We start from the raw sequence: 12,373 nt of genomic DNA on the forward strand, positions 1-12,373 counted from the left end.
GGTGCATGATCATGTTTTGATTGCATGATGTTTTTCTTGTCACAGTTCCGTCCTTCTGGGGGCTGGTGAATTCAGCCTGGAATCTGTGTTCAGTGGGGAAGAGGCAGTCTCCGGTGAATATTGAGACCAGCCATATGATATTTGACCCCTTTCTGACACCACTGAGGCTCAACACTGGGGGCAGGAAGGTAAGCAGAATTTTTAGTGTCTGCTCGCTGCTACAGTGTGGCTCCTTTGCCAAAAGGAACATGTTTGCACTTCAAAGTGTTGAATTCTTCAAGCCGTGCTTTTGTTGGTTCTAGGCTGAACTATGATAATGTATTCTTGGCTAAATGCCTTGCTGTGCCAAGCTTGTTTTAGGATGTACTTGACAAAGTACTCAGCGATTCACTAAAACCCCTCAAAACGTGCTCATATCCTAGCGACTTTCTGATCAGTTTTGCATCGGCCATAAAATACTAACCTATAGAGCTCTTAATACTCGACAACTTTAGTACTTAAACGACCTGCCTCTTCAGACCTCAGCGTGTGGGCTTGCTGTCAGCTCCTAGATTAGTAGAAAAAAGTTCTGCTGTAGAGATTTCTGCAGACATCTGTATGATGAGTATGAGGCACTATCACCCTGTGCATTTAAATATAGACTGAAAACATGTTTGTCAAATAAGACAATATAAAAAATGTTGCTATCTGATGAGTTTTAATGAGTTCTTGAACTTATTACTCTTTATCCTTATTATTACTGCATTTGGTGTTCTTTAATCTAGTTGCCATCTGTTGTTGGTATTTCTCTTCTCATTTTGTCTTTCCATATATATATATATATATATATATATATATATATATATATACATATATGTTTATTAACTGTTATGACTGCTGTGGATGAACTATTAAGAGAAAATATTGCTTTACAGGAGCACAGTGTTATAATAGCTTTTATAACAGCTTCTTACAGTATAATAGATAAAGTTTCTATATCATAATTTCAGATAAATCAGTGTTTAACTTTCAAGAAATTAGAAACTTTTCCATTTTGTGTTTTTATCTATTCTGCTTGATGAAGCAGGGCATTCTCAAAGTAGCACATTAGCACCAAGGTTTACTCATTAATTGACCATTTGTAAATACCTGCCTCTCTTAGTTACTGTTGCTATTAAAGTGTCTGACTTTTTGGGAGGAAAAGTCCATTTCAACATCAACATTTTAGTGTCTCACTCGGAAAGTCTGACTTTCTCAAGTACTCCGACTTCTTCTCCAAGTTTCTGATTTGTGATGTTATTTTAGTGTGGAAGCACCCAAAGAACAAGAAATAGCTTTGTGAACAGGCTTTGATTGTCTGTTTGTGTGCAATAAACTGTTTGTGTATATTATCAATAAGCACATGATGATATGTGGATAAGAATAAGGTTAAGCTATTCTGTGCAAGATTTTTGATCAAACTGCTTGTTGTCATGTCACTTTTTGACATTATATTAATGGTGAATTACAATAGCTGACATCCATGTTTAAAACGCTAACCGATCAGCTCTTTAATTCATCTGTAAACGCTTTCGAGGACCTTTTATTCACAGCCGCCAAACAGCTTAAGTGGCATAAATGCTTTTAAGCGAGAAGAGATTCTGAATTGGAAAAGTTTGAGCTCCCAGCGGTCATAAACGTGGCACTTGTCCATCTAATGTTCAGCTTAGGTGACCTGGTAGCAGTCATAGCACTTGTCTTGACACTCTTAACATTTAGTAGCAGAAAGGAAAAATTACAAGAACTGAAACACATTTGAAACATTTTATTTCATGTCGTAAGTCCAGCATATTTCCATCTAACTTTCAGCTTAGGTCTCCTGATAAAATTTTCTTGGTGTTTTTCTCTCACTTGATGGAGGAAGTAGAGCTTAGTGAAGCATGTCAATCATTATTTTACCAGTGGTCAGTGAGAGAGAAAAAGAGAGAGATTTTTACAAAATGCTTTAATGTCACTCCTTAGCGGTCAGTGTAATGATGTTGGACAATGGAGGCCTGTGGCAGAATTTAAATTTAAGCTGTGTTTTTGTAGGCATATTTCCTGACTATTCAGCATGTACATCATTTTTTTTTCTACCACATTAACAGTAGGTCAGAGGAGGGCCAGCTTGGGATTGTGTAAGTGGCAGTAGTGGTGAGAGAGGCCAGAGAGGTTCAGCTCAGCCAAATAGAACAGAGCAAGAGAAAGAGGACAATAATCCAACATATGGAAAGTTGATGAGTGGAGGAGCTGTCAACAGATCTAATCTTACCAAATATAAGCTGTTTTAGCAGAAATATCACTTGCTTTCAGTAATCTTGCAAGGATATTCTTCCACACCTCCAAAGTTCAGTCCTAGAAGTTGGTTGTATGGTGTATTTCCAAAAGTATTCACTCACCCATCCAAACCATTGAATTCAGGTGTTCCATTCACTTCCATGGCCACAGGTGTATAAAACCAAGCACCTAGGCCTGCAGACTGCTTCTACAAACATTTATGAAAGAATGGGTCGCTCTCATGAGCTCAGTGAATTCCAGCATGGTACCGTGATCGGAAACCAAGTGTGAAACAAGTCAAGTCGTGAAATTTCCTCACTACTAAATATTCCACGGTCAACTGTCAGTGGTATTATAACAAAGTGGAAGCGATTGGGAATGACAGCAACTCAGCCACGAAGTGGTCGGCCACGTAAACTGACAGAGCAGGGTCTGCGGATGCTGAGGTGCATAGTGTGCAGAGGTCGCCAGCTTTCTGCAGAGTCAATCACTACAGACCTCCAAACTTCATGTGACCTTTAGATTAGCTCAAGAACAGCGTAGAGAGCTTCATGGAATGGGTTTCCATGGCTGAGCAACTGCTTCCAAGCTTTACATTACCAAGCGCAATGCAAAGTATCAAATTCAGTGGTGTAAAGCGCCGCCACTGGACTCTAGTGCAGTGGAGACATGTTCTCTGGAGTGACGAATCACGCTTCTCAATCTGGCAATCCGATGGATGACTCTGGGTTTGATGGTTGCCAGAATGGTAATTGGCTGCATTGTGCCATATATATATATATATATATATATATATATAGTGCATTTTGTGCTTCTCATGATCAAAGTAATCCCAGATTTATCGGGGTTACATCCAGACCTCAACAATGTTGTTCACTTTTCTTCTGTTTTCATCAAAGATGAGAGCATTAAGTACTGTTTATCAGATGGTGAGAGCTGTGGTGGTCTACCAGGTGTTTGGGGTCACATTTTATCTTTCAATCTTTTATTTGTATATATTTCTTTTTTGGAAACTCTTATTTTTCACTTATTTTGCTTAGACCTCCCCCTGTTGCAAGCGTTTTTTTTTGTTTTTTTTTAATCTAATCTCCTCAGAGTTATCTCCTGAAAAATGAATCCACTTATATTTAATGGCCATTTTGACTGGAAATGGAATAAATGAAGGGTGTTCTGTGACATTTGCACAGATCTGTAGATGTTGCATAATAATAAGTAGTCTGTTTCTGCAGATCTTGCCAGTTCAGAATTAGCATTATAGTTCTTTTCACACTACATAATATGTGCAAGACATTTCTAAAGCAGACGTAATCAGCTGGACAGTATCTTTGTGTGTTGAAAATAAGCCTGCTTCATGCAGCCTTTAGACATCACTTGTCATAAGGAAGCAGGATTATAGCTGAAGAGAATTAAATATTTCCAGACATTGTCCTTGGCCAGAAACCGACATGTGTTTTTCATGAGTGTGCTCTATATCGTCACCCCTCCATCTTGTGTTTTATGTGTGGGAGTCACTCAAATCATTTTCACACACTAATTTGCCAGCTTCAAGATGCCTGACGTTCAGCTGCTCAAAGCCTGCTTCTCTTCACAATCCATGCTTAACCTTCCCTCAGAAGAGTTTACATGACTAGACATTTTGATGGTTTATAAATAGACTGAAATCCTTCCCAGTATGACTTTTCTTTTTCTTTTTTTCCTTTTGGCTGAACTGATCTTGGGACTAATGAATAGTTAAAGCAAATTAAAATGACCTTTGTATAGAAATGCTAATTAATCAAGAGAAGACATGCATCAAGGTTATGTGCAATGGGTTGAAGGAATCACAGTTATTAAATTGTCGGTATTAATTGAATATTTGCTCTGCTGTAGATGAGCTGCAATTACTTGAAGGGCTTCTAATGAATTTAATCACTCTGGCTGGGGAGAAAGCTAGCAGGTTCATATCACCTTTCAGTAGTCCTGCGGCAGCAAAGTAGAGGATTTGAGGCCCAAATATGAGAATGTCATTAGTTCCAGTGAACTGTCCATTGTGTGATATGCCTACATTAATATAATGAGTCCTAGGTGCACTGTAAGGTGTTTAGTGCTGGTACTTTAGCCCTGGCATATAGCGTCATATTCTCCTCATAGGGTGTTTACTGCCTTGAAATCAGACTTAATCATCCTCTGATTTTGTATGCACAGCCATTCCTTTTGGTCCAACTGTGCTAATGCTTAGATGCAATCTTTGAGTAGATCTCATTTAGTTGTTTGAATATATTATGAGATTTGGGTGCTCTGTCATTGAATCAGTCCTGATATTGGCATTTATTGACTTGTGTTGCTGACAGCTTACATAAATAATCAAGATTAGACTGGCTGCTTGAATGTACAGGTTGTTTGTGTCTGTTTACAACATTCCTTTCAACAAATCTAATTAATTTCATAGCTTCGTTCTAGGACTTAATATGCTCCTGATCCCAGTGTAGTTTAAAGTAACTGGTAATGTATAACACCATCTCATCATTACTGCCCTATCAATAATATATATATAATTGCATGTTTGGAATGCTAGCTGGCTTTCACATTGTGTAAACATTTAATAACAGACAGACCAGTAGAAATGTTTCAAAATCACTTTAATATTAACATTAAAGTTAATATTTTTCCTTTTCTTGTAAAGTTATTCCTGAGGTACATTCCTGCCAGGTAATGATGGCTTATCCTGAAATAATTACTTACTTTCTTTAAATTTAATAACAGATTATTTAAGCATGGTACCTTAAATCTCCATTAAATATGGATGTATTTTGAGATACTAAGTCAGTATTTTGAGAAAAGTAAGTAATTATTCTGAATTATTAAGTCAATATTGTAAGAAAATAAGTATTGGTAAGTATTTTGAGTTACTAGATCCATATTTTAACACTCTTCTGCCAAAAATGTGTCAGAAGGAGTGTAGACTGATCACCTACCCCTTCAAATGGAAAAATAAATATGTATTCAATCAAATTGTTAGATAATGAAATTTGAATTATTTTCTGTGAGTGGTCTTTGAGTTATGGCCATTATGATCAAATGATTATAATCTTCGCTAAGCTCTTACTTTTTTTCTCAGCCCTACAATCACAGCTTAGCAACAGTTACAATGCACCATTGCTTCAAGCTTCAAGTTTGTTATCAGCATGCCGGTGTTTGAATTTGAAGCTCCTATTACAGTTAAAATATGTAATTTGGGATGTTTAAAAGTGAGATTCTGCCCCATAGAGTATGTGGATTCCTACTCTTCCAAAGCCAAAAACCAATTTTAAAATGGCAGTGTCATTAGTTTTCTTCAAATTTGGCACTTAGGCCCAATCCCATTTCTTATTTTTACCCTTTTCGAATGTAACCCTCCCCCTTCACACTGAGTTAGAAGGGGTAGTGGTTGAAATCTTCCCCCTGTGAAATGGGACAACGCTTCAAGAACCGGATACGTCATCAGTTGTCATCAGCGACCTTTACGTAAACTGACAAGACGAGGTTTTCCAGCCATTTCCAATATGCCGCCTCCAGCTGTGGTGGTCTCACTTGTGTGTCTCTTGACAGGACAGGTGAATCATATTTAAAATAGCCTGGAAAAATAATCAGGGCATGTTTTCCTGCGTTGTCTTCACACTATAGTAATAATGGTATATCACACTGACATTTGCCGTTTATCCAAAGGAGACTGAAAAGCACCGGCGCTCGCGATTCATTCACAACTTTTATGCATCAATCAATCAAATGAGTCACCGATTAAAAAAAGAGCACAAACAAAAAACTACATCACTTCATTAATAGCTAATAGCGCTGCTCTGTAGGCAACCCTGCCAGTCTGCAGTGACCGCAGAGGAGGGAAAAGTTCATCTCCTCACTGCTTAAATACATTTAGGGCATCATATGCCTTCAAATAGGGGGGCAATTATTTATTATCACCACCAAGAATTCTTCTCTGATATGAAGCTGATCTTTAGCTTTCTAATCTCCAGCTTCATGATCGATTTCCCGTTACACCTTAAATGGTGTGGCAACCTCACGTACCAGAACTGCTGCACTATTTAAGGTGAGACAGTAAATTTCACCAGGTAGCAACTGAGACATCAGCGTATTACTAGTTATTTTTTGGTGTGTTATGAAGGAAATGACCATAAAACGCTATTACAGTGGTTCTTACAATACAGCGGCTTTTTAACAGAGAAATACTTACATTTATGTGTCTCTTTGGCTGCTTGTTCAGCCATCTTGCCGACGATTCGCATAGCATTCTGGGAATTTTCTCATAACACTCCGTTTGTAGCGTGCCTCTGTAAAATCTCTGTTTGAAGGGCCGTGTAGCCCTAACGCTTCACCCTACCCCTTCATCTCAAAAACAATCGCAGTATTTATTTATTTATTTATTTTTTGCCTACATTAATTTTGCCTAATTAAATTTAGATTTTTTTTAAATGTACTATTTTGAATATACTATATTAAATTTACTATATCTCTGCTGTCTGACTTTGCTATATCATATTCTTTGCATCTGTCTACCGTGGCAGTATGCTTTAACCTGGATTGATTAGGTTTAGTTTTTTAAGTTTGCTGTTATTTCTCGTCAATGTAGGTCTCAGAAATCGGATTTTTCCTTGTCTTCATTCTGGGTACATTCCTATGATGAGCACACAGATGCTTTACAGTGTGCTGCAGTGAAGTTTATGTGAATGTCCTATGCTGGTTGATATACACAGTCTTGTTATGATTTTGTATTACTGTGGGGAGGATGAGAGTTGGAGTAGGCAGGGTAGTGACAGCATGACTGTCATGAATAAGCTATAGCCTGATGTAACGACACTCCAGGACATTAGCGCGTTTGGAAATTGTATTTACCAAGTTAGCCTACCCACTTTATCACAGGCCCCCACAAAATGTATTTCTGTGTACTCCACTGGGTTACAGTGGCAGTATCTGACATATTAAGACCCACAATTGTGTAAATATTTCTGAGTCTTGGCCAGTGGATCTGTGGCTCTGTGAAACATTTTAACATGCAGGAGGCATGTATGGCCAGATGGGGAGTTCTTATGCCACAGGGGCTGAACACTCTAGTGGTGGTACAGGATCAGTATAATTACCAGGAGAACAAGGAGAAGCGGCGAGCATCAGGCTGTGGGATGACATCTGTACTCATCTGCAGGGGGAATACGCTGTCTAGTGTGTCATCCTGCTTCCTACTGCTCTATAGCTTTCATTTCTCCCTTCACGTTCTTCGCGTAATGATATGTTCAAGCTTGCCTCACTCTCTTTGTGCTTCTATCTTACTGTCCCCTACTTATTTTTGTGTGTGCCTGTGGTTTGTATTTCTGCCTTGTATTGAGTGGTTCATATTGCATGACCACTAGAAGGCCTGACATTATGCCAGGAGCCTCCTACATGAGAATTTGCCTCCGAATGAGTGTGTGAGTAGCTCTGGCAGGCCCACCAAACATTTTGCTGGGAGCCGTGACTGCTCCATTACCTTGGCAATTATCTTGTCTTGGCAATCCCAGTAGTGTGTTAATGCACAAAGCGCATGTATATTTGAAGTTTAGATGGGCAGAAAGTGCTCTAACTCTTTTTGTTATCTTTTAAATTATCTATTATACTCTATTTGAGAAAGTTCTAAATACTTTGCAGAGAGACAATTAATATTGTCAAACATCGGCAAGGTCTTTCATTGTGAATGTGATATCTCACAAAGGACACAGATGTTTATTGCTGAGGGTGAAACGCCTTATGATTATGAGAATTGATTTAGTTATGCAAATTACAGATTCAAATTAATTAGACACAAGTTTGTGTTGGCTGAATCTGCTAAGCTGCCACCGTATACAAAGCAGTTTGTGCATGAATATCTTGAAAACTGCAATTATGGCTGTCTTGCGCAGGCCCCTCGCTTGTCAAGTTGCAGGATTTAATTACGGCTGGATTGTGAGAGCTTCAAGCTCTGATTCATTTTATGTCTCTACCATGGAGAGCTGGATACGTAACAGAGAGGCCTAAGCCAGCGTTTGTGGCGTGTCCATCTGTGTGTGTATAAATTTGAATTACAAACTACGCGAGGAGAAGGTCTGAGGAAGTAATTAAATTGGATCGTTTGTGTCTTCAGCGGGACACGGAGGTGCAGAGGGTTGCGAGGCAGTTTTTCGGTTGCATGAATTGGGGGGAAAATGGGTCATGATGAAAGGAGATGGCGAGCAGCAGCCTCCTGCCCTGCGTTCTCTCGAGAGCCAGTGGAGTGGGCAGCCATGCAGTTAGCCAGCTACATCAGCAGACTAGTATCTAGCATTTGAATCATGAGGTGTTTTGTGTGTTGGTGGTGCTCACCATTACAATACGTTCTGCCCTGATTTCTTTTAGTTGTGTGTTCTCATTAGCCCTGATGGTTAAAATTCTAATTACACCAACAGATAAAGTAGAAATCCTGCCAGATTATCTCATTCACTATAGTGTTTACAGCACTCTGCAAAAGTCAGAGACCATCCTCAGCTTATTTAACTTCCAATCATATTGGCCATGAAGTACAAGTTGTTCTTTTTTCAGAAAAATATTCAATAGAAAGAGACCTCACTGAAGTGATATAAAATTGAGTATTTAATTTGTCCACTCTTTACTTTTGCGACCCCACTGTCACTTAACTCCACCATCCTACCAAACTTAAAACCAACCCCCATTAAGCACCTCCCAAAGGTGTCAGTGACATTTTGTTCCCTTTCAAAAAGAGATGCTTCACACACACAAACGTTCACACATTTTTAAAAGATATAAAGTGAACTGAACTGTGCAAGACCTGGTAGACCACCCAACCTGTCACCATCACAGACAGTACTTAAAGATTTCATATTTGATAGATGGGAGAAAATTAAGCTCCATTCTTGGTTCAGATCTGAAAAAATCCACACGTTTCTGTTCATCTATCTACTGTGAGAAGAACAGAATAGAAAAAACATCAAAACTGGACATCTGAGATGTGAAGTCAGGTTTGGATGAACTAATGAATGTAATAAAAGCAACAAATGAATAATATATGCTGATTGGACAAATAATGTGTAAAATTTAATAAGCTAATGGATGCATAAAATGTAATATATATTAAACAATTGTATTATCTATTTGGTGAGGCTTCATTAAATTTCATTGTGTTTTTTCTGGTACTTAAAATTGAATAACCTGTACTTGACTGGAAATGAAATAAATGAAAGGGGTGTTTTTCACACAGTACTGTGCATATGGAAGTTATCCATTTTAAGTAAGTGCATTTTAATTACGTTAAGAGGATAGAAAGGCTGTTTTATAAATCCATTACCTTTTTGTTGGTGCCTGTTAAACATGTGTAAGGCGATAAAAGTATGCTATGAATCCACTTCTGCAGTTGTCTAATCCTCCATCACAGGGATAAGCTTGTTAAAACCTTCTCCTTGATCTCGCGTACCAGTGCTAAGTCACTGGTAACTGTAAATTGGCCAGTTTTATCCATAGTGTTTATCTGATTTGCCTTTATCCTCTACAGTTCTCTGTTTAGTCTGTGATGCTTTATTCCACACTGTGTGGCATTATCATATTAATTGTGTCTCTGTTTAGTTTCTTTTGTTGCTTCTTGAAGATCTTGAAGTCTTGGATCGGCAGTTTTTGAAAGCGTTTGATTGAAGCTGGCCAGGTGGGCTGTCATCTGAATAAATATCAGAGCTGTCATGAGGCTCTTGTCTCCAAAACAGTAACTTTTTCAGAGGCTGATTGAAACATCTGGTGTTTCTACTGTTTTGGCCTAATTTTCATCACATTTCAAGGTCTTTAGTTGAATTTTAGCTTCCAGCATGATAAAATGCCTGGAGGCCCTTATAGAAATGTCGGCTTTCAATTTACACTGGAAAAATCTAAATCAAAATGGTCAAAAATGGAGATGAGAGAGTTTCTTGCCTCGGCGCTGGTACGGCTCATGTTGTCTGAACGGGGCGGTGATATCAGATTAACAAAGAGAATGAAAGATTTCAGTGTTAGTTTATTTTTCAGCACACACTGTTGGTAGTCCATGAAACACATGGCAGCCATAGATGTGATCAAGACTGAAATGTAACATATGTTAGCGCCGTCTGTTTGTCAACACACTGACAGTCAAAGAGAATGGAAAACATAACCACTGGTGACAAAGGGCTAGCCGTCATGGAGGCAGCACTGCTGAGAAAGTGTTCATTGTCACACAGACTCTAGGCATTAATAGTTGAAGAGTCTGGCTGATTGGCAGCGACGTCTACTCCCCATTCCCTTTATTACAGCTAGAGCTGAAATCTAGACCATGGCTTTCAGTACTGGAAAGGCAAAAGTACAATCTTTAAAATCCTTATATTTCTCATTATTAATTATACTAGAATGAATCTAGCATTATCAATAGCAAAACATGAACATCATTTGGTTACATATTGGCAGTTTTATGGGATGGCCTGCTTTATTTATTTATTTATTTATTTATTTGCACATTCTTCTGTTATGCTTTATTCTGTTAAGTCTTCAATTGCTGAACTGTACGGGTCCTTCATTGTCGGATTTTGTTCCTCATAATCTGCCACAAATGTTCAATGGGACACAAGTGCAGAATGAGGATTGGCATTGTCATGATGAAATAAACATGTATTTTTTTGAGGAGAAAAAAAAAAGCATCTAGAAGGCATTCTTTCTTTCAAAAGCTGTATATATCTTTTCGTGTTAATGACATGAGCACTAATACATCCCCATACCATGACAGACCCTGGCTTTTGAACTTTATGTTGGTAACAGTCTGGTTGACACTTTTTCTTCTTTGGCCTTGAGAAAACACTGTCTATTATATCCATAAACAATCTTAAAGGGTTGACTCATTTTCACTGTGCATCAGTCAATTTCAGATGAGCTCAAGCCCAGAGAGGTGAAAGTGTTTGTGGATGTTGGTGACATATGATTTTCACTGTGCAAAGAAGAGTCTTAACTTGCATTTGTGGATGGAGCAATGAACAGCATTCATTTATTATTAAGCCCTTGTGTTTATATCTGTCACTGGAACATGTCATTTTTTTTAATGCAGTGCCATCTAAGGGACTGAAGGTCCCAAGAACTCAGTTGAGGTTTTCAGCCTTGCTCTTTATGCACATTATTCAGAGATTTCTCTGAATTCCTTGAATCTTTTTTAATGATAATATGCATCGTAGTGCGTAAAATACTTGTGCGATCCTTGCAATCGCTTGTTGTGCAGTGTTGTTCTTAAATTGTTGAATTATTTACAGATGCTGCTGTTTTTTTGTTTTGTTTTGTTTTTGTGATGAGTCTTGAACCATCCTTGCTTAAGTCTTAAATTGCAACTGTACCTGCTTTTTTGGAAGATGTTGCAGGCATCCATTTCAGAGCAAGCATGCATTCACAAAAATGTTGATTAGGCATTTTTGAAATTAAGATTTATGTAATGCCATCAGTACTGCCAAAAGATGAAATTCTGTGTTTGTTTTGCAGAGATTTGCACCCTCCATCTCATCAGCATAAACATTTGGCATCAACATATCATATCTGCACCCATCTACTTGACCCAAATAAACTGGGAATAAAGTTTTTGTCATTTGCATTCTTACTCCTAGAGTCATACATATGTTGTTAGATTTATTATTTTTTTTATTTAAATTCTATACGGGGGCTACGCACCTAAGATTTTCGCTCACTTTCCACCTGTGCAAATGTTACATGTCAATAAACGTGATTTGATTTGATTTGAACTGGAATGGCTGGTGTTTGTACATAGAAGTCTGTGCTTATGTAAGCAGTTTATATATATGCATTTAATTATGCAAATGAAGTTTCTGTAAGTAGACCATATATAATGAGTTAAGATTACATAAACCTTATATATCTGAACTGTGGTGCAAGTAAGCTGTTTCCAATCAATGTTTATTCACAATTGTATTCCTGTGCTTTGTAATGTAGAGCACATTGGGAGATTGTGTTCCTTAAATGAAAACTTGGAAGCTAAAACTGATGTATACCCTCAGGGTTTGTAATAATTATCTTCATTGCTATGTAAAGAAACACAACATGATTTGCAAGTGTTAATTAGAGATTGAAAATT

The 12,373-nt window shown here is 38.0% G+C and overlaps 1 protein-coding gene across 1 annotated transcript in view; it reads left to right on the top strand.

The window, feature by feature from the left end:
- Positions 1-12,373, top strand: part of ca10a (carbonic anhydrase Xa) — a 200,052-nt gene that overhangs the window by 85,354 nt on the left and 102,325 nt on the right. The window contains exon 3 of the mRNA XM_017700933.2: positions 46-188. Within this exon, the coding sequence (XP_017556422.1) occupies positions 46-188 (143 nt within the window). The remainder of the gene's footprint in view (positions 1-45; positions 189-12,373) is intronic.

The sequence above is a fragment of the Pygocentrus nattereri genome, chromosome 13 (assembly GCF_015220715.1).
Source record: "Pygocentrus nattereri isolate fPygNat1 chromosome 13, fPygNat1.pri, whole genome shotgun sequence".
NCBI lineage: Eukaryota > Metazoa > Chordata > Actinopteri > Characiformes > Serrasalmidae > Pygocentrus > Pygocentrus nattereri.